Here is a 23,584-nt window from a genome sequence, read left to right on the forward strand (position 1 = left end):
AATTTTTAAAATATTTAATGACACATGTCTTGTTTTAATTAGATTAATTTGAGACTGTTTTAAAACTGTCCGAAACGGTATTAAAAAATTCACCAAATGATTTTTTTTTTGAAGCAACCAAATGATTGGAGTATTAATTACTTTTGCTTAGTTTGGAGACGAAGCATGCAACATCTTTCACTTCAATTGCTGAGTGAACTTCTATTTATATAGCTATAGCTGGCTATATGTCAAGTAGAGAAGGGAAGGGTCATTCAACTGTCATACGTTACTACTTGTTTTGTGGTGAAGTAATTAGTACTCTGTATACTCTGCTTCGACAAAAAAAAAAATTGCTGCCACTTTGAAATTTGGATCAATGTCTTGATATTCCATAGTTATATCTAAGCTCACATGTTTAATTTGATTTTTCAAATTTTACCGTGGTTTTTTTTACCATTATTTAATTTTATATCTATCTGTTTGATTTCTAAAAAAAAAAAAACTCCATTCTCCCAGCCCCATTTCTGTTTTTAACCATCAAAAGTAAAATCTCTATGCTACTTTTCTTCACATTTACACATTTGTTAAGCTTCTAATTTCTCATTCATTTCGGTTCCAAATTTCTGTTGAATCCTAAATGAGAATTAGCACAAGATGGTAAAAGATGGAAAAAAATATTTGGCACAATTTCGATCAACATATCGAATTTCAGAGACTATATCAAAATGCAAATCCCAATTATTTCAACAATCATATTCACAAAAGAGTTAACAAAGTGTATATGACGATATGAATGTACTACTAGTACTAGGCTTGTGTGCGTGTTCTCATGGTATATACATTGATCATAAGCTGCAAAAATGATCAATACTGGACATCAAGATAATCGGTCATCTCAATATTTACCCTGAAGCCTAAACCAAAAAAAAAAAACCCAATGTACTAGAATGGTGTCCAGTGTCCACTAAAACTCTACAACTAGATTTATTCTCGCAACTCTGAAACCATTTGCCCTGTCTTCAATCTTCTGCGTGAAACATTTCTTCCACAAAAGAATGGAAACTAGCTAGCTCTAAGAAATGTGTACTATATGACTAATATACACCTCAAAATCTATCTCCGAAACTTACCATCAGACAACCTATTCCTGAGTTATGCTTAATTGCATATTCTGCTCTGAGGGAATCAAGCTTGAGACCAACACCATACCACAGTCCCGGACCAATCTTCCTCGAATTTTCTGTAGGAATCCCTCTTACTGAAGAGCAAGATTACTTCCATGCTCTCCAAAGGCATACACACACCCAGCCCCACCCTTGAAAGGGATTCTGAACTCAGCAGCCAGCGGTAGAAATAGCAAGTTAGTAACATGCTCTGAAAAAATAATTTTTCTTAGAACCAATTCAGGGCATACCAAAGTTACTCAGAGAAGCACTTCTCACAAGAATATAAAATTTGAATAGTATTTCTTACCTCAAGGATGTTTGTGGCAGATCTACTCACTCCTCTGTTGTAATTCGTTACGGAATAGGGACCTTCCAGAGTGAAAGCATCATATGGGGCAATGTCACCTAAATGGTCGCCATAGAGGCCATGGAGTACAAGCACCGACGGCAGCTTAACAGCAGGCATCAATGGGATAAAAGATGTGGCACTTAACTTGCGTCGATTGATGATCCGCAACCTTCGGTCTATGCCAATACCAAGAGCTCCCTACATTTGAGTAGGGTGGTTGGAGGTGAACATAACACATCAGTCAAGGAAGATAAATAGGTAACATAACATATCAAAATAGCCAATGAGTCAAGGAAGTACCTCATACTCAATTTTGCTCCCACATATCAGTCCATCCACATCATTTGTGGTATCAATAGTAACTTTGGACTCTAAAATAGCCCTCTGATCCATGCCAGTACCACTAAGGGTGGTTGAATGTTCATAGGGCAGAGCATGTGTAATTATTTCATTTGATCTATCAAATGTCTTTATTCTTTCCAAAACTAGCCCCCAAGTAATTTCATTACCAAAATTAAATTTCTGCAACACAAAATAAGCCACTTTACAATGTCAATATGCATTGGATAAAAGGTAACTTATAAATTGAAATGGAAGGAGAAACTTGGATAAAAGTTACCTCTGTCATGATGGCTTTTACACCATCACAATTAACCCATACTGGTTGCATGTTATCTGTGATGGTCACGAGGCTCAATTTCTTTTTATTGAAGTAACTAAGACAGAGAGATGGATCTGCATATTGAACTTCAAATTTGCGATCATCCTACACAAAATGATAATTAAGAAAGTAAACAATCCCTTACTTCCTTTCAACATATTTTGGATTATTAAAAAGAAACAACTCATTGGACCAGTGCAATACCTCAGGAATGAACAAACATCTAGTTGTTGCTGAAGAAGTTAAAGATCTATTCAACTTCTTATATTCTAAAGTAACAGTCCCTCCCGGCAAAGGTGCACAAAAACCACTAAACTCAATACTGGGACGAACACTGATATGATGCTCCTCTTTCAGCTTTACTTTTACTTCAGCAGCTATGCCTCCCTCTACAGTTTGCTTTTTATCAGTAGTATGCTCAGCAAAATGTCAGAAACCAAACCAAGAGAATTTAGATTTCTCCAAGCTTTCTTACCTGCTTTCTTGATGAAAATATACAGAGGCTGAACCTGTCAATCCAACATACAAACAAACATTTTCCTCCAAGTTACAAATACAATCACCTGACATGAACTACTAGCTTGTTTGCATTGAAAATGGACACATAATCCAAACCATGATAAAACTAGATGCTAAACTTCAACTATCAATCAATTGCAGAATCACATTATAAGCTAATCAATATACAAGAACAAGTAAAAAATACCCTGTTACTAATTAAGGCTACAATCAACTGCTTAGATTTTAAAGAAACATTTTCTCCCTTCGCGAAGTTAACTACTGTGAAGGTGCTTCTTTCATTGCCAGTTATGGAAGATTAGCACCTAGCTCAATTAGATGTAATCAATACATTTTTAAATGGTGATCTTACTTAAAGAACATTATGTAGACCTGCTACAATGTTATCATGATTGTTCAAGGGGAAAAAATTGGACTGTAAGTTGAACAAATCAATTTATGGCTTGCAGTTAGCTAGCTTCTAGACAATGGTAAAAACCCTTCTCTTCTTCCAATGCACTGCAATTTGAAGTTGAAGCTTAGCATGTACAGAAGACTGACAGTAAGTTTGTATCCAATTCTTGGACCCCTCAACTTATAGGAGCTCATCAGCTCACCAATTACTCAAACATATTAAGGGCACTCTTCATCAAGGATTTTTATTCAAATTAAGTTATCTCTATCAATTCATTGTTGACGACTCTAGTCGAACCCATCATTATGTGTCTTGGTCTCGAGAATTTAACCGTGATCATGATGATGAAAAATCAATTGGTATTCAAGGGCACATCACAACTTGTGACTGGAAACCAAATTATATGAACACTGTGGAAACCAAATTATATGAACACTGCAAAGGAATGCGTAACCAAATAGAAAGGGGAGTAGTTCAGGATTCAAATTTAATTAATTCAACCACAAGCAACAAGCAACAAGCAGTTAACCAAGTGATAACACATACCAATTTGGGATGATCTCGTGCTTCTGACTCGGTGATGTTCGGTGCCGAGAAGAATCTTGGCCCCAAAGATCCTCCATCACCTGATTCATTTCCTCCGCCGTTTATATAATACGAACCAACAGTTTTAAATAAATAGAATGAACTAACTAACTACAATTCATTAACGTGATAAATTTAATGAACCACAACTTGACCATTTCCAAACAATAGATTTTTCTAGGGTTAAATAAGTTTTTGATCTCTAACATATACACCCAAATTTAAAATAGTCCCTCTATAAAAAACACATCGCATTTAATCCTGTAAAAAAATTGATTTAAAATCATCCTTATGACGTCATATTGGTGAAGTATAAATATTTTATATTTTAAATCATAATTTATAAATAAAAAATAGTCCCTACGTAATGATTCATAAATCATAAATAGTCTATACTTATTAATTCATTAATCAGAAATATTCCATAATCTAAATTCATTATCGGCTACAAATTCACAATATTATGCTTTCAAATAAAAAAACATTTTCACTTCACCAATATAACGTCATAAGAATGATTTTAAATTAAAAATATTTAACATGGACTAAATGCGATGCATTTTTTATGAAGGAACTATTTTAGATTCAGGTGTATATGGTGGAAATCAAAAACTTATTTAACCCATCTTTCTATACCCATAAAAAAGTTACATTGTTATCAAGACATTTCTGGAAATAGGCGCAAACGATAAATTTCATGTTATAAAATTTAGGGTTATTACTATGATTGGTCCCTGAAATTGGCAGCCTATGTAGAATTGGTTCCAGTTTTGAAAAAAGTTTGTAGTTGGTCCCTGACTTTGTCAGCTTGTTTAGGATTTGTCCTTTTCGTTGACTTTTCAACGAAAAACGCTTACATTTGTTTAGGATTGGTCCCTGACTTTGAGCGCTTGTTTAGGATTGGTACCAAGATTTTCAACGAAAAGGATGAGTCCTAAACAAGCTGCCAAAGTCAGGGACCAACTACAAACTTTTTTCAAAATTGGGACCAATTCTACATAGGCTGCCAATGTCAGGGACGGATCATAGTAATAACCCTAAAATGTATTCAAGTTATCTTCACATTCTAATTAGTAAGCATTCTAATATCTCCATAATAGTTACTATAGTTCTTTTCAGCAAGAGAGATACATGAAATTTTAACACAGTGAAAAAAATTAAATCTCTTAAAATTAGGACGTTTTACCAAGGGTAGTGATCAAAGGCAAAACATCCAGTTACGCATCAAATTTAGAAAACTTGCTCTTATCTAAGGCATGAGAAATTTAGCTCAATTCAACAAATAGAGATTTAATTTGAGCAAAAAAAAAAAACTAAAGAGACAACAATATGTGTAAGTCCCCATGTTGTTTCCTTAAGCCTTCATTGATTTGGTGAAATTGCCCCCCACATTTCAAGTTAATGCTCTCCTGGAACTTCTAACAGTTTCACAGTTGAAGTTGAAAAATTGTAATAGTGAGATATCTCAATTTTTGTGAAGAAAGAATTAAGATCCCCAATATATCCCATTGCTTCAAAAGGATCAAAGGCATCTCAACCATCAAAATCAACTATATATAGGCTCCCCAACTATGTCCTCCATCTCAACTTCTTGCTGAAAGGATCAAGGTTACGAATTAAACATTGAGATAGATATAATATAAGGGACAACAAAAGAGGACTTAGGTAGCGTTTGGTAGACAGGTGGGAAGGGAACAGAATGGGACATTTGGGTCTTGTTCTGTGTTTGACATGTTTTTAAAAGGGAACAAAACAGGACATAAGACTCCTAGAACGGAACACTTTGGTTCCATAGAAAAGGGTGGAACGGAAGGGAACAGAACATAACACTCTTATAAAATACGAAATTACCATTAGGTTTTTTCCTTCTTCTTTCCTTTTTTTTTTTCTAAACTTCACTCTTCTATTCTACATCAAGCCGTCTCTCCAAAATTTCTTTTCTACAACTGCATTCCCATTTTTCTACGAAAGCAATTGCCATCAACCGCAGTATCAAATCCAATCGTTCCAGTTGTTAATTCGATCAAAATTTTCTTCTCGCCAACGTGATTGCTTCAATAATCAATATTTTTCGTTTGTTTTATATGAATTTCTTCTTTGCATATATGCTTATTGGATCGAATTAAAAACTGAAGAAATCATTTGCGTATATATATTAATTGGATCGGATTAATTGGTGAACAGGAGTGTGAACTACCTTCAATTGTATATGGATTTCTTCTTTGCATATGTTCTAATTACCAAGATCAAATTAAAAACTGAAATACCCCGAGCCAAGTGGAGCATGCATGAAGGAGTCAAGTCGGTCTTCTATTCTTTTCCTTGGCGCAGCTGGGCCATCCTGGACTTGAACCAGAGACCTCGCCCGTGAAGTAAATCATCGCACCTACGGTCCAACCAATTGGAGGAGAATCAATAGATTCCTTTTCGGGAGCGATTCATCCTTCCCGAACGCAGCATACAACTATATGTTGTACTGCGCTCTCCAAGTGTGCTTGTTCCCCCTTCTTCCTTACCTCAGCGAGTCTTTGTGAAATAACTCCGATGAGAAGAAAAAAGAAGGCGTTAAGAGACCCTCCTGGCCCAACCCTAGACACTCTAAGATCCTTTTAATTGCAATTTTCTCCAGACCCCCGGAGCATGAAAAAAAAGGCTCGAATGGTACGATCCCGCCGTTTACACAATTGACTAGGCTCAAATGGTTCGTGATCAAGAGTTCATTTGAGCTTGTAGCGTGAAAAAGTTCAAGTTCACCTACCATATGTTTTTAATTTAACTTTTTATGAGAAAAATTAAGGATGATAATGATTGAACTCTGAATCGTTTGGTCATAGAGACTTTGATTTCATATTAAAAAATCAATTATCTCAAAAACTAAAACGGTTAGATAAATATCACATGAATGGTTTTATGTTATTACTTTTAGCACGCTCCTCAATTCGAGTTTTTTTTTCCAACAGAAATGAGGATGGAGGCGAACCCCATCCCCAAAAATTTAGGAATGGGAATAGAGATGATGGTCTTATTTGGATCTAAATTTTCCAATAAACTTATTTGGGTATATGCACTCAAAGCCAAACATGAGGGTCTCATGAAAATAATACGCAAAAAAAAAAGAATAGCAAAGGATTAGAGGAAGAACGTTTCAGTTTTCTCATATGACTGGAAGTACATCCCTATTTAAGTTGTTCTTTACAAGCTTCGAGTTCTATGGGTTGAAACTATACATTAAAATATGGTTTAATGGGCAGAAAATTGTCCATAAAGTTACTTATATGTAAAAATGGATTACAATAATGTTTAACAAGCAAAAAACAAACTGCTGTATTAAGTATTAAGCATAGAAACTACTTGCAATGTCTATTTTATGCGTGATAATACTCTTCTCGATATCTTTTCAGTGTTAACTATCCCTTGAAGCAATTTTACGGCCAAAGGCAAAAGGTATTAAGCAACCATCATTCATCAACAATCATCTTATTTCTGGTTAATGTTGATAAATTGATCTCAAGGAAATATGTTCATTGAGTAACTTCTTACTTTGATGAAAACTTAAGAACAGATAAAGAAAAATTAGAACCTTGGTCTTATTTCCTACTGATAATGATACAAAAACATTCATTTTGGTTCCCAGAAGACAAGTTTCCAAAGATTATCTCTTTTAGGTACAGCTCAAAATGCACGATCATAACTCAAAGCAGCTTAACACCAGCTTCCCTCAGAGAATCAACAACTGCTTTAACCTTGCCATGATACTTCTGTTCTCTCTTCAAGTGAACAGAAACGGCAGGAATCTCCTTCAGCAAAAGTCGCTCCGCTAGTATCTTCCCAATCTTTGCAGCTGCAGCCACATCGCGTCTAGTTTCCAAGCTTGATCTCAAGGCTTTCTCCTGTGAGCTTGCAGAAGAGGCAACAGTAGCAGTTGGGGTGTGGATCACCTGAGCACTCACATACTTGTTGGTAAAATGCATCCTCAAAACATAAGGTTTGAGAAAATTTATGATCCTGGGAGGCCTCACTGGAGGTGGGATAACCATATCTGTTTTTGCAATATAATCTTTGTTAAAATAAGTATATATATTTAAAAAAATCACTTCTTGACTAGTGAGCAAATGCAAATTTCAAGATATTAACTAAATCTAAACATTTTCCCCAATCAACATTCCACTTCTGGTCATATGATGCAAAATTACTTAAGAATATGGGTTATGCAGGGTTCTCTTCCAAATCTAATACCAAATAGGATAAATTGCTTAGTTCAAGACTTCAAGCTAATTTAGCAGGTTGAGGAGGAGTGCAGCAGCTAAGTTGGATTCTTCACCACAACAGAAAACTATACATGCATACAGGATAATATTACACCTAGTCACCTACCAATTAATACACCAAATATTACATTACCACATGGCATATTGAAAGCTTCATCTTCCGTTGTAATATCACATTTGATAGTTCAATGCTTCCCCTAAAGTCAAGTCTCTTGTTTGGATTGTAATACTTAACAAGATTTGAAGACCTCAACCTTACACATTTTCTCTCTCACACAATGTGTGTTATGCCCTGATATAGATGAGAAACAGAAAACAACTTATTTATAGTTTGTAAGGTGTCTAGCTTCCCCAAAAAAAGGTGCATATTTCCTCTTGGAATAATCTTATAAAGGTTATTAGGAGCACTGGACAGACTTTACAGCAATTCTTTATGATTAGTTATAAAAGGCTTTGCCATAAACAAGGCGCTAAAATTTGCATCATGTAATGGGCAGTTCATGCAGTCCTTTGTTGAGTCTAGTTGGAGCCAAATGCCTACAAGTTTAAAGATGTCCTTTTGCTTCTAAATTTGCATGCCATAAAGTTACATTTTTGGCTTCTCTTGGTGTTCTGAACATGACTGAATCAAGGGAATTGCCTATAACTAAGACTTGACACAAGTTGACAACTTACAGCAACTTGACAGTGTTGTCTTTTTAATAAAGTTAAAGGGGTTTGCATATCAGCATATCTAACTGGTTCCCCAACATAAGTTTAAATCCACATGTTAAGCAATAGGATTTCTAATAGATAGTTTATGCATCTATTGGCCTCTACCTAACCATATATATTAAAAAACAAATTGAAGCAGCAGGAAAAAATTGAAAACAAAAACAACAAATTTCTTACAGAAAATAATGAATAAAGATACAATTTTTAATTGGGTAATTTGAGCAAACAGTGGAAAACCCCTACGCAGAAATGTTAATGACTAAGCTTAGCGCAGACAGCATTGCGAAAGAACAAAGTGCAAGGAACGAAATGAGGTGATTGAAGAAGAAAAGGGAATCACGAAGGAGAAGAAGAACAATACCTGAGCTGATTAGTATGTTGTGGGAACACTCTTCTTCCTCAATACCAGGTTCCCTGAAACTCTTACTCGACAAAGATCCACTTTCACATTGACAGTATAATATTTTAACCTTAATTCTTTCAACTCATATTATACTAATGAAAAAATAGTTGAAATATGACATATATAATCTTAAGTCTTGACTTATCATTTTAGCAAAACATTGTTATTGATGTTATTTTTCCTAAAATAGTGTTATAGTTTTCGCGTGTTGGAGCGGAAGACTGAATGCTCTAATTGTGATAAAGATGTTCATGACAAAGTAAGGTGAGGGATGACAAGGGATATACATACTTATAAAAGTCACTTGATACTCAAGTGAGCTTTTGAATTAGAGGTCGGACCTCCAAGTCTAGAAAGAGTTAAGATTCTACATAATATGTAACTTGTATTTATATGTTCGGTGTTTATCGCAATTGTGACTTGAGGCTCTTTAGAAAGTCTTGCTGAAGGTCTTTCAAAATGATGATTATTTTTTTGATAACCTTGCGAGATTTCATTAAGTGTGTTAAAATGATCTGCTCTGCCACCGTTAAGGCATGATATTTTTTAACTAAGTCATCTCAATCGCCATCATGATACTCGCTTGTATGTAAAACATTTGGGTTGGCTAAAATGCCATTAGGCATTGTGGCCATTTGAGCGGGCCAAAACACATGTCGATTTTTTTTTGTTAATTATTCAATAATGAGTTAATATTTGAATATCATTTGTTCAATTTTAAAAATAAAAATATTTGTTTAGAGCAATTAAAACTCACAAACCTACTAACAAGGTGTCGGCCTAGTGGTAAGCAGGCTAAACCTTGTTAGGGTGAGACACAAGTTTGAATTTTGAAAAAAAGTATTTATTAGAAGAGATAACTATAGTTTTGCGACATATCGTGATAAATGCAAAAAAAAACACTGCCTCAAAGAAATTTATGAAAAAAAGACATCAGAACTATGGTCATTTTATATATATTCTATAGTTTTTTGTTTTTACAAAGCTGCCAACAATTATGAGACTAATCTTCCGAAATTTTGAGATTGCATTGAGTGAGTAGGTTTTTTACAAAAGATTAATCTCCATACCCACTGTCCAGGGATCAAACTCTAAACTAAATGATTATTGAGTTCAGCTATGTAGCATGTTGGTTTTGTGTTTTTACTTTGAACACGATTCACACATTTTATGTGAAAAAAAATAAAATAAATTTCTACTATACCTGTTTTTTGTTCATGAGGGAACTAAGTAACAATGGGCTAAGCCCATTATCTAGAGGCCTAAGTTCTGAGACCTAAACCATAAAATGATAAATGGGCCGATCCAATTCAGGGTTTCATGTGCGCTCCTTTAAAAGCCACCTCTAACCCCCAAACCCTAATCTCCCTCATCTCTAGCAGCGTTGGAAGAGAAGAACCTCTGGTAACCCTCGCCGCTCTTCTCCTCAGTATCTTCACTTTCATTATTTCATGGATTCATAGTGCTTATACAGTAATTAGCGGTTAATCGTCGTATCCTGTCATGTTGTTATCGCCATGCCTATGATTTTCGATTTCAGATTTGCGAAATGTAAGATTGCCATGCGGTTCTGTTATTCCCTTCGATTTACAGTACTTGGCCATGGTTTTAAGATTTATGTACTGGTTTCTGTGAGGTTGTCGTTTTTGAATTGTGTGGATATTTGTGAATTTGTATGTTGGAAGTTGTTGTCAGCTTCAGATGTTGATATCTTGAGCTAGATCAGTGTTTATATTTGTGAATTTCATCTGCTATGTTTATACTGTTATGTGCTTCTTCATAGATTTCTCATTTGTTGTTGTGGTTGGCATCTGTAGGTAGGTAAGCCATGGTGAAGCATAACAATGTCATCCCTAACGGACACTTCCGTAAGCATTGGCAGAACTATGTCAAGACATGGTTCAATCAACCCGCCCGCAAGACAAGGAGAAGAATAGGTAATTTACTACATTTCAGTGCTGTATTAGAGATTAGGTTTGGTAGTTGTTTTGTTATTGTGAAATAATTCATTTTGTATAAGTATTGATGATTACTTCATTTATTTGACATGGTGGTGTTTGGCATTCTGTAGCTCGTCAGAAGAAGGCTGTCAAGATTTTCCCCAGGCCTACTGCTGGTTCTCTCAGGCCTATGGTTCATGGACAGACCTTGAAGTACAACATGAAGGTCAGAGCCGGCAAGGGATTTTCTCTTGAAGAGTTGAAGGTAATATGGTTTGTTGTATCTACTAGCTCTTTATCAAATGATAAATTGAACCTGTTGTGTTTACCTGTAATTGTTATTCTACTTGGGTGTTATGCCTTAATATTAGTTGTTATACTTGAAATGCTTCATCAATTTCAATTGTACTGAAGATGAACCTCTTTATATCATTTCAAATTTGGTTATTGCTATGTCAGAGCACAGAAACTATGCTTGTGCTTTCTTTGTTGTATTCCACTGAATGCTTTGATGCTGAGTTTTTTCATTTGACACTTCAAATTCTAGGAATTCTCAATAGTAACCTGTCAAATGTTCTTGTTTCATTTTACACTTCAAATTCTAGGAATTCTCTATAGTAACCTGTCATATGTTATTAATTCTGCCTGATTTATGGCCTGACATCAATACAAGACCAATAACATTAAGAGTTCTAACTATTTTTTATATTGTTATACCTAATTGTAGGCTGCTGGCATTCCCAGAAAGCTTGCTCCTACTATTGGCATTTCTGTTGATCATCGCCGCAGGAACCGCTCATTGGAAGGTCTGCAAGCTAATGTTCAGAGGCTGAAAACATACAAGGCTAAGTTGGTTGTCTTCCCAAGACGTGCACGCAAGGTTAAGGTAATACACTAGTTCAAACTTGTTTTGTGAGGTTTCTTCTTCAGTTTTTGTTATATCTATGCCACAAAAGGTGAAAGAAATAGTGTTTGACATTCTTGTGACCTCTTTTTTTAGGCTGGTGATTCTACTCCAGAGGAACTTGCCAATGCCACACAGGTCCAGGGAACATACCTGCCCATTGTGAGGGAGAGGCCATCTGTTGAACTTGTTAAGGTTACAGATGAAATGAAGGAGTTCAAAGCTTACTACAAGCTTCGCCTTGAACGTACAAACAAGCGCCACCAAGGTGCCAGACTGAAGAGGGCTGCTGAGGCAGAAAAGGAAGAGAAGAAGTAGAGTTCTTAATTTATTCATATAATAGTTGTTGCTTCAAGACAAATTTTGCTCGAACTTTGTTTTATTAAGAACAATCATAGACCTTTCAAGTATTTTGTTAACTGTTATTTCAAGTTTGTTGATTCATCTAGTGCTCTGGTTTGTGTGGATTATTTGGCAGTATTTATTTTTATTCAGGCCGTGTTTTCTTATTGCTGTCATAGTTCCTAATAATGAGGGTTTCTTTCTAAGCCCTGTAGTACTTTGCAATTGTTAGTTTTCCTAATATTTTTCTCTACAATTTTCTCCTGGAATTTCCAATGCTTTTCATCTTCTGTATGACTAGTGTTTAGTTGTGTTTTTAATCAGTTTATTTCTTCAGCACTATGTTTTGAATCTAATTTTTTTTATACTTTTAAAGTTTAATCACTTGATTTGGTATTAAACTTTTGATGGAAATAAGTTTAAAAAAGGAGTTTTGATGGAAATGATGTGTAAATTTTATTAATTGACCAATACCCTAATTTGCATTTGACACTGATTAACTTTTCAATATTCAATGGAAGATATGGAAACTATTAAGCATAGGAAATTTCTAGAAACGTAACGGTAAAACTGTTTGAGAATTTTTTATCCTAACAAAAAGAAAAGACTACGTTGTCTTATCATATAGTGATACACCAAAATATATGTCGACCAATATTTAATATTAATACACCGAAAAGATAGTGGAATGACCATTATCTTTTAAAATGGAATTCAAAGTGTATTAATGGGAAGTGAGTTGATTAGCCTCGATATATTTCATTTGTTTAAAGACATGTGATGTCTAAATTTTGAAGTCAGAGCTTAAATGAATATGGCATAGCTTTAAAGCCAAGCATAACAAGCAGACATCAATCTGCCTGCCGTATCTCATGAAAATCACAGCTACCATAGAAAATAGTTGTGGCACTACATATGACGGTATGAGTTTTGATATATCTGCGTTGGCTTTTACTTACATTTTCTTTTTAACTCCATCTTTTCCTTCTCTTTTTTTTTGGTCTGCATATATTTCACTTCTATTTTCCTATTTTTATTGTAGTAATATCTTATATGAAATTACAACAATGTCATTATTTAGAAACAATCACAATGTTTCAATGTGATAAAGCAAATGAGTTGGCGAAATTGTTCATCATTTTGTCCCTTAAGAAAGTGATTGGAGATTCAATTTCTGACTCTTCTGGATGAGAAAAATTTATTGGCTAATTTTCCACCGCTTAGTACGTTGATTGTGGGATGAAGAAATAATCTGATGTCACCATCAACACAGAGAATACACTTGAAATGAATAAAAAATTCTCAATGTCACAAAACACAATCAATCAAAATGTCCATTTCAATTATTATCCACCAAACGCATGCACTATTGTCTTTCCTTCAAAGTTAAGCACAAACTAATTCCCTCACATCCTCAAAATCCATAATGGCAGATCACAAAAGACATCATTACAAACACACACACATTGTTAACAAAAGCTACCAAACCACTGAACCATCCTCTCAGGTTCTCCCTCTCACTTCAACTCTCCCTCCTCCTCCTCCACCACCATGTCTCAGCTTGTCCTCTTCCTTCTCCTCCTTCCACTCTGCTCCCACACTGCACTTGCATCTCACTGCACCACAGAAACCGCCACAAAAACCTTCCAAAAATGCATGAACCTTCCAACACAACAAGCCTCCATAGCATGGACCTTCCACCCTCACAACTCTTCTTTAGAACTAGCCTTCTTTGGCAGCTTCATCTCACCTTCCGGCTGGGTTGGCTTTGGCATCAACCCCACTTCACCAGAAATGACAGGAACACAAGCCTTAATTGCCTTCCCTGACCCAAACACAGGACAGATAGTCCTTCTCCCTTACATTCTAGACCCATCAGTGAAACTCCAAAAATCACCACTTCTCTCGCACCCCCTTGACAATATCCACCTCCTCTCTTCAAATGCAGCCTTGTATGGTGGCAAAATGGCCACAATTCACAATGGTGCCACCATCCAAATCTATGCCACAATCAAACTTCAACCAAACAGAACAAAAATCCACTATGTTTGGAATAGAGGACTCTATGTTCAAGGCTACTCCCCCACCATTCATCCAACAACATCCTCTGACCTCTCTTCAACTGCCACCTTTGATGTCTTGTCAGGATCATCTTCTGCTCCTCAACACAATGATCTCACAATGCTGAGAGTGATCCATGGCACCTTGAATGCAATCTCATGGGGCATTCTGCTGCCAATGGGAGCCATCACTGCTCGTTACCTCAGGCACATTCAATCATTAGGCCCTGTTTGGTTCTATGCTCATGCAGGGATTCAACTCTTTGGTTTCATTCTTGGAACTGTTGGTTTTGCAATTGGAATTCGCCTTGGGGAGCTTTCTCCTGGGGTGGAGTACAGGCTGCACAGGAAGCTTGGAATTGCTGTGTTCTGTTTGGGTGCTATGCAGACTCTGGCTCTGCTTTTCAGGCCAAATGAGAGGAACAGGTTCAGGAAGTATTGGAAGTCTTACCACCATTTTGTTGGGTACTCTTGTGTGGTGCTTGGGTTTGTGAATGTGTTTCAGGGGTTTGAAGTGATGGGGGCTAGCAGGTCTTATGCTAAGTTGAGTTACTGCTTAGGACTTTCTACCATGATTGGTGTTTGCATTGCTTTGGAGGTGAACTCTTGGGTAGTGTTCTGTAGAAAATCCAAGGAAGACAAGATGAGGAGAGAGGGACTTATTGGAAGTTCTGATAAAGGGAGTAGTGGTATCCAGAATTGAGGAATGCTGAGAGGAACACAATTTGACATTCAACATGTTTGAGTGGCACCATCTTTTGTATCACCTTCTTTTTCCTCATAATCAATTACTAAAGGATTTCTCACTTTATGATGACATTCAACATGTTTGAGTGCCACCATCTTTTGTATCACCTTTCTTTTCCTCAGAAGCTTGAGTGACATCATAGAACCTTATCACTAAAATTGATTCTCACTTTAAAATCAATTACAATGAGATCTTGGTGTGCAATTTTAGGATAAATTAATGCAATGGAACAAAATATAATTAAAGGCAGTGGAATGAGATGAAATACAATAAAAATCCCTTTTTATTATTTGAATATTTTATGATGAAACCTAATAAATTTAACACTTCATTATTTAAATAATGAACAGATTAAAATGAACAATTTTTTATTTTGAATTACCCTTATTTTAAAAAATATTTTATTTGAATAATACGTAAAAGAAAAAGAAAAAAGAAGAAATGAGAAGAGGACCTAATGAAAGTGATTTTGTGACTTTCATTGCATGAGCCAAAAGAAGCGGGGCTCCAAACCCAAAAGAGGCACTGAAATAACCATCATCTCATAACCTTAATCTGCATCAGCACATCAGGATGCACATTATGCTTATCTAAAAAGTCAGCACACACATTTCTTCTCTCAAAGTAGAATCATTGATGTTGTCCAAGAGCGAAGTAACAACTCTTTAATTCTCCAAATCAAGGAAGTATACTTGTCACAAAATATGTCTTTTCAAAAATACTAATATTAAATATATAACAGAAAGAGGTAAAAAAAAAAGTTTGTAATTTTGATAGCTACGCGTGTCTCCATTTTATCAAATCTGAATCCATTATAGTCATTTTTTGACGTATTTATGACATTCATCAAATATCATTGAATTGAAATGAAACGACGCATATTTCATTTCAATAGTTTAGATATAAATATTTTACGTAAAGCGTCATTTCATAATTTAAGGGCTTGAATTTGTGACTAGGTTGTAGTTGACTGTACCAAATCCAACACTCATTTCATCTCATTCCATTTCATTCACAAGGGGTAAAAAATTTGATTATAAGTAATGTAATGTAAACGAATAAGTTTCATTTCTTTGCATTTCATTCCATTCTCTTTTAACAAAACCCAATAGTATAACACAAAAGCATTAAACTCATCCCATCTTATTCCATTCACTAACATTAACATAGGCTAGCTTCCAAAAGTGATATGTTTCACCATAATCTTCCTCACACATATCCTTAATAGGTCCAAGTTCAATAAGAGTCTGCCCCATTATACCAGTGGTTGAAGCATTGGTCCAAAATATTATTCCAACTTCAATGCTTCTTTCTCCTGCATGCGCTTTACATCTCCCTCCAACCCTCAAACTGAAACCAAATGGCCTCCACCCCTCTTTTCCTAAGCCCCCACAATGCCTCAAACTTGGTCATTCTGCCGTTTCAGCATGTGACCATAATTTTCATCCTCATGACTGGCCTCAGCTCCTTAAATTCTCAATTGGGTCACAAGATTATAATCTAGCTCAGGCAATTCACGGGTACTTAGTCAAATCTGGTAATGAAGGTGACCTGTTTGTGGATAACAATCTTGTCAACCTCTACTCAAAGTTCAATAAAATGGGTGATGCACAGAGGATATTTGATGAAATGCTTGTTAGAAGCATAGTCACTTGGACTACCCTCATGAAGGGGTATTTGAAGACTGGTGATCTTGAAACTGTTTTCAGCATTGCTCGTGATATGTGTATGCTTGGAGAGAATTTCAATGAGCACACCTGCTCAGTGGTCCTGCAGGCATGCAGGTCTGGCGAAGATCGTGTTTTCGGTGAGCAGATTCATGCTTTTGTTATAAAAAATGGGCTTCAGGAGAATGTTGTTGTGGCCACTTCACTTGTTTATATGTACTCTAGGAGTGGCCAGTTGGATCTTGCAGAAAAAGTGTTCTGTGGCATTAGTGTTAAAGATGCTCAGTGCATAAATTATATGATTTTGGAATATGGAAAGGCAGGCTTGGGTGATAAGGCATTTCAGACATTTTGGGATATGATGAACTCTGGACTGAATCCAAGTGATTATACGTTCACAAATTTAATCAGTGCTTGTGATTCCAGTATAGGATTCGACTTACCAAAGCAACTGCATGGGCTTGCAGTGAAGTATGGTTTTATGAGCGAAACATCTGTTGGAAATGCTGTAATTACAATGTATGGACAACATGGAATGGTGAAAGAGGCTGAGAGAGTGTTTGTTGAAATGGATGATAGGTCTTTAATTTCCTGGTCTGCACTCCTATCAGCATTAGTTAAGAACGGCTATGCCAACAGAGCCCTTGAATTTTTCCAAGATATGCTTCAGATTGGTGTACCTCTTGATTCTGGTTGCTTGAGCACTGTACTTGATGGATGTTCAGAATGCAATAATTTAAAATTTGGAATCCAAATTCATGGACTTACTGTGAAGCTTGGTCATGTCTATGATGTAAATAGCGGTACTGCTTTAGTTGATTTATATGCTAAATGTCGAAGTTTGAAGTCTGCAAGAGTGGTTTTTGACAGGATACCAAATAAAACTATTGCTTCATTTAATGCCATTCTAGTTGGATACTTAAATTCAAAAACAAGAGATGATGAAGAAGATCCTATGGTTTTTTTCAGCAAACTAAGATTCAATGGCGTGAGACCAGATCGGGTCTCATTTTCCCGGCTTCTTAGTTTGTCCGCTAATCAAGCATGCATAGTAGCTGGGAAGAGTCTCCATGCTTACACTATAAAGGTGGGACTTGATGATGATACTGCTGTGGGCAATGCTATAATTACCATGTATGCTAAATGTGGCAGTGTTCAGGATGCTTATAAGATATTTACATGTATGAACCATGATCGTGTGACCTGGAATGCCATGATTTCTGCATATGCCCTTCATGGTGAAGCAAATAACGCGCTTTCGCTATTTGAGGATATGAAAGAACAGGGATTTGCCCCAGATGAGATTACAATATTGGCTGTTCTGCAAGCATGTACTTACTCAGGTTTATGGGAAGTTGGGTTGTGCATATTCAATGAATTAGAATCAAAGTATGGGATCAAGCCACTGGCTGAGCACCTCTCTTGCATGGTTGACCTTTTAGGTCGAGCCGGAAATCTATCTAGAGCCATGGATATCATCAACAAAAGCCCGTTTTCTGCATCATCTTTGCTTTGGAGGACTTTCGTCAATGCCTGTAAGCTGTGTGGTGATATGGAACTTGGAATATGGGCCTCCAAGAAGTTACTTGACTTAGCACCTAATGAGGCCTCTTCTTATATACTTGTAGCAAATATGTATGCTCAAGGAGGCATGCCAGAAGAGGCTGCCAAAGTGAGAACAACTATGAATGACCTGAAGTTAATCAAAGAAACTGGTTCGAGCTGGATTGAGATAGATAATGAAGTTCACTATTTTATTGCAAGTGACAAAAACCACCCTGAAAGTAGAGAAATATATGTGAATTTGGATCTGTTAAGCGATGAAGTGTGTTGGAGCAGTGAGAACAGAAATATTCTCCCACTAGTTTCAGATTCCTTGTGACATATTATTGTAGTTGCTCTAGTTCATGAGCAAGAGTAAGCACATGTGTCAATATTTGCCTGTAGTGACAGTAGACTGTAGTTGCCTTCGATTGTGTTATTGCCTCGAGCAACCTATCTTTCTACCATCTCACATTAACATTAAATATAAATATCATTATGTTACAGAATGTCTGGAATTGAGAAAATCAAAATTATCAAGCAACAAATTTGCTACTTCTATTCTACGAGGAAGAATGCTCTTGTTTGAATTTTTTAATTTTTCAGCTCAAGAATTTGGTTTAATGTATGAACTTAAGATTTCAACAGGTCATTTTGTATCAAATCAACTTGTTCTAGAACTGTCACTGTATTGATTTCCGTGCTCTTATGGAGCTTATCTTTAGTAATTGTTTTGAGTTAGTTCAATATAGTGAAAAAGTTCATTTTAGATTAGTATTGATGATTACTTCATTTCTCTGCATTCTTTAGCTCGTCACAAGAAGAAGACTGATATATTTTCCCCTTCGCTTTTTTTTTTCTGCTCATGTTAGTGAGTAAAAAAATTTGCTACGATGGCACGGAGATAGACATAGTTTCCCATTTTTCTGGGTTTATTCTTGTATTTTGAATCGTGTTTTTTTAAAATAAAGTAAAAAATAAATCTATTCACTAAAAGAGAGCAGTTTAATAACAATTTACCAATATGGGATAGTTTTATGAAATTGATGGTTTGCAACGGAAATAAATCCGTCACAAAATTATTTAGCGAGTCATTTTTTCTTTTAAAGTCACCCTAATGATGAAATCAAAATACTCGCAAAGTATTATAGTGTCCAATAATCTTTTCTAACCATATTTGTCACTTGTTAGACAGCTAACGAGGAGAGCTGCACTCATTTAGTGAAATGAACTTCTGTCCTTGAATTCCCAAATTATTTGTGTAATTTGAAGTACTGAAGAAAAGCTACAGTAAAATAAAAATTTATCTTAGCATCTTATTAAAAAATATTATAACACAATCCATTTTCTTATAATTCTCAGCAAAGAATAAGGTTGTTTATCCACTTAAAAAAAGGTTGTTTATCACTGTTCATTTGAATTTTTAAGCCCACGCACAAAGTTGTCTCTTCATATACTGATATACCCCAAAATATAGGTCGAGCAAATTTAAAAAAGACACCCAAAAGATAGTGGAATTACTATTATTTTTTAAAATGGAATTCAAAGTATAAGCATAAAGTGAGTGGATAAATACATTCTACCAGTCTAATGACAAAAGTGATGACTAAATTCTGAAGTCAAAGCTTAAATGATTATGGCATAACTTCAAAGCCAAGCACAACATGCAGACATCAATCTGCCAGCCCATATCTCATGAAAATCCCAGCTACCATAAAAAGGAGTAGCCGCATTACACATAATAGTATATCTTGTATGAATGCAAGACCAGTTCAATAAGGTGTAAGAATGTTTCAAATAAACAACAGGAATTACTGCCGTGCATACTGATTAGTCATATTGTCTGCAGGTTGTTGTCCCGGTGCTGGTCTTGGTTTTGCGTACTCTGCAAATATAACCCATCCATCCAAATACTGTATTGCACGGGGGCAGTATCAATCAGCATCATTGTAGAAGAACAACAAAGAGAAAGGTCTCCAAAATATTAACATGAACAAGGCTATAAAAATCAACAGACTGTTAACGAAACTCAACTATAGTTGCTATATCAATGTATGCACATTTATTTGAGCCTAGTATTTGACACATGATTTACAGGGTATGAAGCAAGCTGGGGGAAATTGAGCAAAACTTAAGTTCATGCATAATTGTGCTTCAAGAATACTGAAGCATTATTGACACGGTCAAGTAATAATATTTTCATCTTCTAATGCCAGGGTCTATATTGTTGTGTTGGTATGTTCACTGTTATGTGTAGTATAATTATCTCAAAGTAAAATTTAAGTCTTATTTTGCATGAATAACACAGGTAAGGCAAATCTAAGACAACAGTGTACGGTACGCATCAGGGTTTAATCAAGCTTACTTTGCCATCCATGCCTTCGATCCCCTTTCCAGCCTCTTCAATAGTTGCATATTTCACAAAACCGAAACCCTTGGAGTAGCCTGAGACTCGATCAGTTACCACTCTTGCTGAAAAAAACAAATGGAGAACCATTATGGTTTCAGATAAGACTTACAAGACATAACTACAAAAAAGTTAAAGCATAAATAGCTGAACAATTTCACAGTTAACACATGCTCAGAGAAGAAGAACAAACCATGAACAACTTCACCAAATTTTGCAAATGCTTCCCGTAGCTTTTCTGTTGTTGTACGTTTGCAAAGCCCTGAAAAAATATTAAGATACCAAAACTGATGACATCTTGTATGGGAAAAATGCTGGATCCTCAGCAATGCAATAAACAATTTTCCTTTTCTTATTTTTTATTCAGGAGAATGAGAGGTAGGCCAAAAAGAACTTTGGAAGATATTGTTAAAAATGACCTCATTATTAATAATATCTCCGAAAATCTGGTTTCCAATCAAGCTCAATGGCGTAGTGTGATCCATATAGCCAACCTCACTTAGTGGGATAATGCTCGTATTGTCGTTTAATGAGATAAAAATTGTAAGAGACAATTTAAAACTCTGCAAGAGCAAAACCAAAGGGGGGCTTGGTCCTGGGAATTTGGTCCATTAAAACATTGCTTTGAACTTGAAGGCTATAAGGCTACATTGCTTTACTGAATATTCAATTTCCTGATGCTTCACCCAGTAATTTAGAGTATTTGCAGTTTAAATCAAAACAGGTAGGATGCCAAAACAGCAATCAGTCTAATCAACTTTTGGTGTAGTTTAGGGTTTAGGGTTTTTGATTATATATACCTATTGAGTTGTGTACTAATTGAGATAGAAGAGTCTCAAGTGTGAACTCAGTCCTATTACAGTGTTAAGCACCCAAAATGAGAAAAGGAGAAGGTATTACCGGAGACGAAGAGGTTGGTGCTGGGATCAGCCATCTGACGAGTGGTCCCTGAAGGGGGTAGATTGAAAGGGAAAGAGCTCGGGTTCGAGTTCGAGTTCGTGTTCGTGCAGAATAGCCGCCGCAAGCCTCTCGGCGCCGCCACTGCTGCTGCTCTCATAATTGCCATGGCCGCCGGAGAGATACTGAGCTGACAGAGAGAGAGAGAATTCAAGAAAGAGAGATAGATACTGATACTGACACTGATACTGAGGGAATCTAACACTAGAACTCAACTGGGCTTGCTGCTTGGGCTTAGTAACAGAATATAGGACATCTTTTCAAATCAAAAATCAAATTAAAAAATCAAAATCAAAGGCATTTTTATTTAATTGGATGCAAGTGCAATTATATTTTTTAAGGATAAATCTTTCTCTTATTTTGCTTTATTTTTTATTTTTTTAATTTAGTAAATCAACCCACCTAACACACCATCTCAATGGATTAAGCTGAGTTATATTTTTTCTTGGCTCACTAAAGTATGAGTCAAATCGACTCAACATGTTTACTTAACTCATAGAACTATATTAACTCACTTTTATAATCAAATATTAGATGACTTACATTAAAAATTATCTTATAGCGAGTTGTGAAAACAGAAAATGTTAATAGAGACAACCCCACACAATATATGTAAACACCACCACCCCTCGCGGGTCTTACAATTAGGGTGTCTCTACCCTTTTCAGAGGGAAAAAACTACAGTGGACCAGTGACTTGGGTAGGTAGGTGGTTCACCCTAGCCTTCGCCTTTTCAGAGGGTTTCCCCTTTATTTTGTTATTATGTTTGTTTCACTACTATGGTTTTTTAAGCATTATTTTTGCACGAGACAAACTCAAATACATTTACAAGTCAATTTCACTTATACTTTATTAGTTCACATAAACTACTCTTGAGTTGCACAATCTTATACTCCGTGCCACAGAAAAAGATGAATATAAAGACTACTCCATGTTTATTCCTTATGGTACATGTAATGTTATACTTTCCAAAATCAGCTTAATGCAAATGGCGGCAACAATTTCTTTCTTCCTTTTTTCTAGAAAAGAGTACTTGATACCTGTTTTGGAAAAAAAATTGTGACAAATATTTAAATCAATTGGAATCTATTCTAATCTATAATAAGATCTTCTTCTTTCGACACACATATATGAGATTAGAAGTGAAATGTTGAAGATATCTTTCCAATGGCTACACTTTGTAACTTTTCTTTAGAATTGATTGATTAGGAAGCTTCTCACCACAAAACCAAACACGTTATAAGATTTTCGTTATGCAAACAGATACAACTACAACACTTACATTCTATGACTTAACATGGGAATATTGAAAATAATGCATATGATGTCTCACATATATTATGGTGATGATAATAATAAATACGAATGGTAGAGACCCTTGACTAGCTAACTACCATGATTAGATGGCTAACTCCACCAAACTACTGACAAAACCTATGTAACGATATAACCAGCCAACCACTGCTGTCTAACTTTGTAGTTAACACCAAAGCTTTGACAGTTGTACATAACCTAGTTTCTCATATTGTTAAAAGAAAAGAATCACTGCAAATATTCATTTTTCTGACTTTTCTTTCATGCACTGCTTTATTAGTAATGAAGCTTACAAGTTCAACAAATCTCGCAAATGATATAGCTGTGCGAAATTGCCAATGGGATCAATCTGTTAGAAGTATAAGAGAGCAACTTATGCATTTAACAGAAAAATATTTTACAATGGAGTTTCACAACATTACCCTACAAAAACCACTTTTTTTAATAAATGTATCCAAATATAAATTATTTCACTTTCAACTCATTTACTATTTTGCCAAAATAAACATGCATAGCCGTTTAACACACCAATGGGGCCAAGTCAATTATAATATTTTTTTCCTGTGTAATACAGGTATCCGGCATAGGAGACAATTTTGTTCCGAGCCGAGAATATCCACACCTGGGTGGGAAGACTCACCTAATAAGAATATTTTTTTCAT

General features: G+C 35.7%; 6 protein-coding genes across 7 annotated transcripts; 3 read left to right on the forward strand and 3 right to left on the reverse strand.

Moving 5' to 3' along the window:
- Positions 1-705: 705 nt before the first annotated feature.
- On the reverse strand, positions 706-3,799 carry LOC130732894 (protein TOC75, chloroplastic-like). Of its 2 annotated transcripts, none has more exons than XM_057584897.1 (7): positions 3,618-3,791; positions 2,634-2,667; positions 2,363-2,547; positions 2,117-2,263; positions 1,798-2,019; positions 1,456-1,695; positions 706-1,356 (listed from the first exon to the last, which is right to left on the reverse strand). In XM_057584897.1, exons 4-7 carry the CDS (start codon positions 2,165-2,167, stop codon positions 1,168-1,170), a joined length of 702 nt encoding a protein of 233 aa, XP_057440880.1. In that variant the 5' UTR covers positions 2,168-2,263; positions 2,363-2,547; positions 2,634-2,667; positions 3,618-3,791; the 3' UTR covers positions 706-1,167. The 2 variants fall into 2 exon arrangements, with proteins under 2 accessions (XP_057440880.1, XP_057440881.1); XM_057584898.1 differs by having other exon boundaries at positions 1,174-1,310; positions 3,618-3,799.
- A 3,318-nt stretch (positions 3,800-7,117) lies between these two features.
- On the reverse strand, positions 7,118-9,113 carry LOC130731484 (uncharacterized). Its single transcript, XM_057583799.1, has 2 exons — positions 9,000-9,113; positions 7,118-7,695 (listed from the first exon to the last, which is right to left on the reverse strand). Exon 2 carries the CDS (start codon positions 7,691-7,693, stop codon positions 7,349-7,351), a length of 345 nt encoding a protein of 114 aa, XP_057439782.1. The 5' UTR covers positions 7,694-7,695; positions 9,000-9,113; the 3' UTR covers positions 7,118-7,348.
- Positions 9,114-10,339: 1,226 nt separating this feature from the next.
- Positions 10,340-12,394, forward strand: LOC130732895 (60S ribosomal protein L13-1). The gene is made up of 5 exons (XM_057584899.1): positions 10,340-10,445; positions 10,859-10,978; positions 11,113-11,246; positions 11,709-11,867; positions 11,982-12,394. The coding sequence occupies exons 2-5, from the start codon at positions 10,870-10,872 to the stop codon at positions 12,201-12,203; spliced, it is 624 nt and encodes a 207-aa protein (XP_057440882.1). The 5' UTR covers positions 10,340-10,445; positions 10,859-10,869; the 3' UTR covers positions 12,204-12,394.
- A 1,223-nt stretch (positions 12,395-13,617) lies between these two features.
- Positions 13,618-15,104, forward strand: LOC130732896 (cytochrome b561 and DOMON domain-containing protein At2g04850). Its single transcript, XM_057584900.1, has one exon. The coding sequence runs from the start codon at positions 13,779-13,781 to the stop codon at positions 14,988-14,990; it is 1,212 nt and encodes a 403-aa protein (XP_057440883.1). The 5' UTR covers positions 13,618-13,778; the 3' UTR covers positions 14,991-15,104.
- Positions 15,105-16,124: 1,020 nt separating this feature from the next.
- Positions 16,125-18,753, forward strand: LOC130732897 (pentatricopeptide repeat-containing protein At2g13600-like). The gene has a single exon (XM_057584901.1). It carries the CDS (start codon positions 16,338-16,340, stop codon positions 18,582-18,584), a length of 2,247 nt encoding a protein of 748 aa, XP_057440884.1. The 5' UTR covers positions 16,125-16,337; the 3' UTR covers positions 18,585-18,753.
- Positions 18,754-19,847: 1,094 nt separating this feature from the next.
- LOC130732898 (organelle RRM domain-containing protein 2, mitochondrial-like) lies at positions 19,848-21,818 on the reverse strand. The gene is made up of 4 exons (XM_057584902.1): positions 21,552-21,818; positions 20,845-20,913; positions 20,610-20,716; positions 19,848-20,157 (listed from the first exon to the last, which is right to left on the reverse strand). The coding sequence occupies exons 1-4, from the start codon at positions 21,715-21,717 to the stop codon at positions 20,056-20,058; spliced, it is 444 nt and encodes a 147-aa protein (XP_057440885.1). The 5' UTR covers positions 21,718-21,818; the 3' UTR covers positions 19,848-20,055.
- Positions 21,819-23,584: the final 1,766 nt, after the last annotated feature.

This window comes from Lotus japonicus, chromosome 1 (genome assembly GCF_012489685.1).
Source record: "Lotus japonicus ecotype B-129 chromosome 1, LjGifu_v1.2".
Classification (NCBI taxonomy): domain Eukaryota; kingdom Viridiplantae; phylum Streptophyta; class Magnoliopsida; order Fabales; family Fabaceae; genus Lotus; species Lotus japonicus.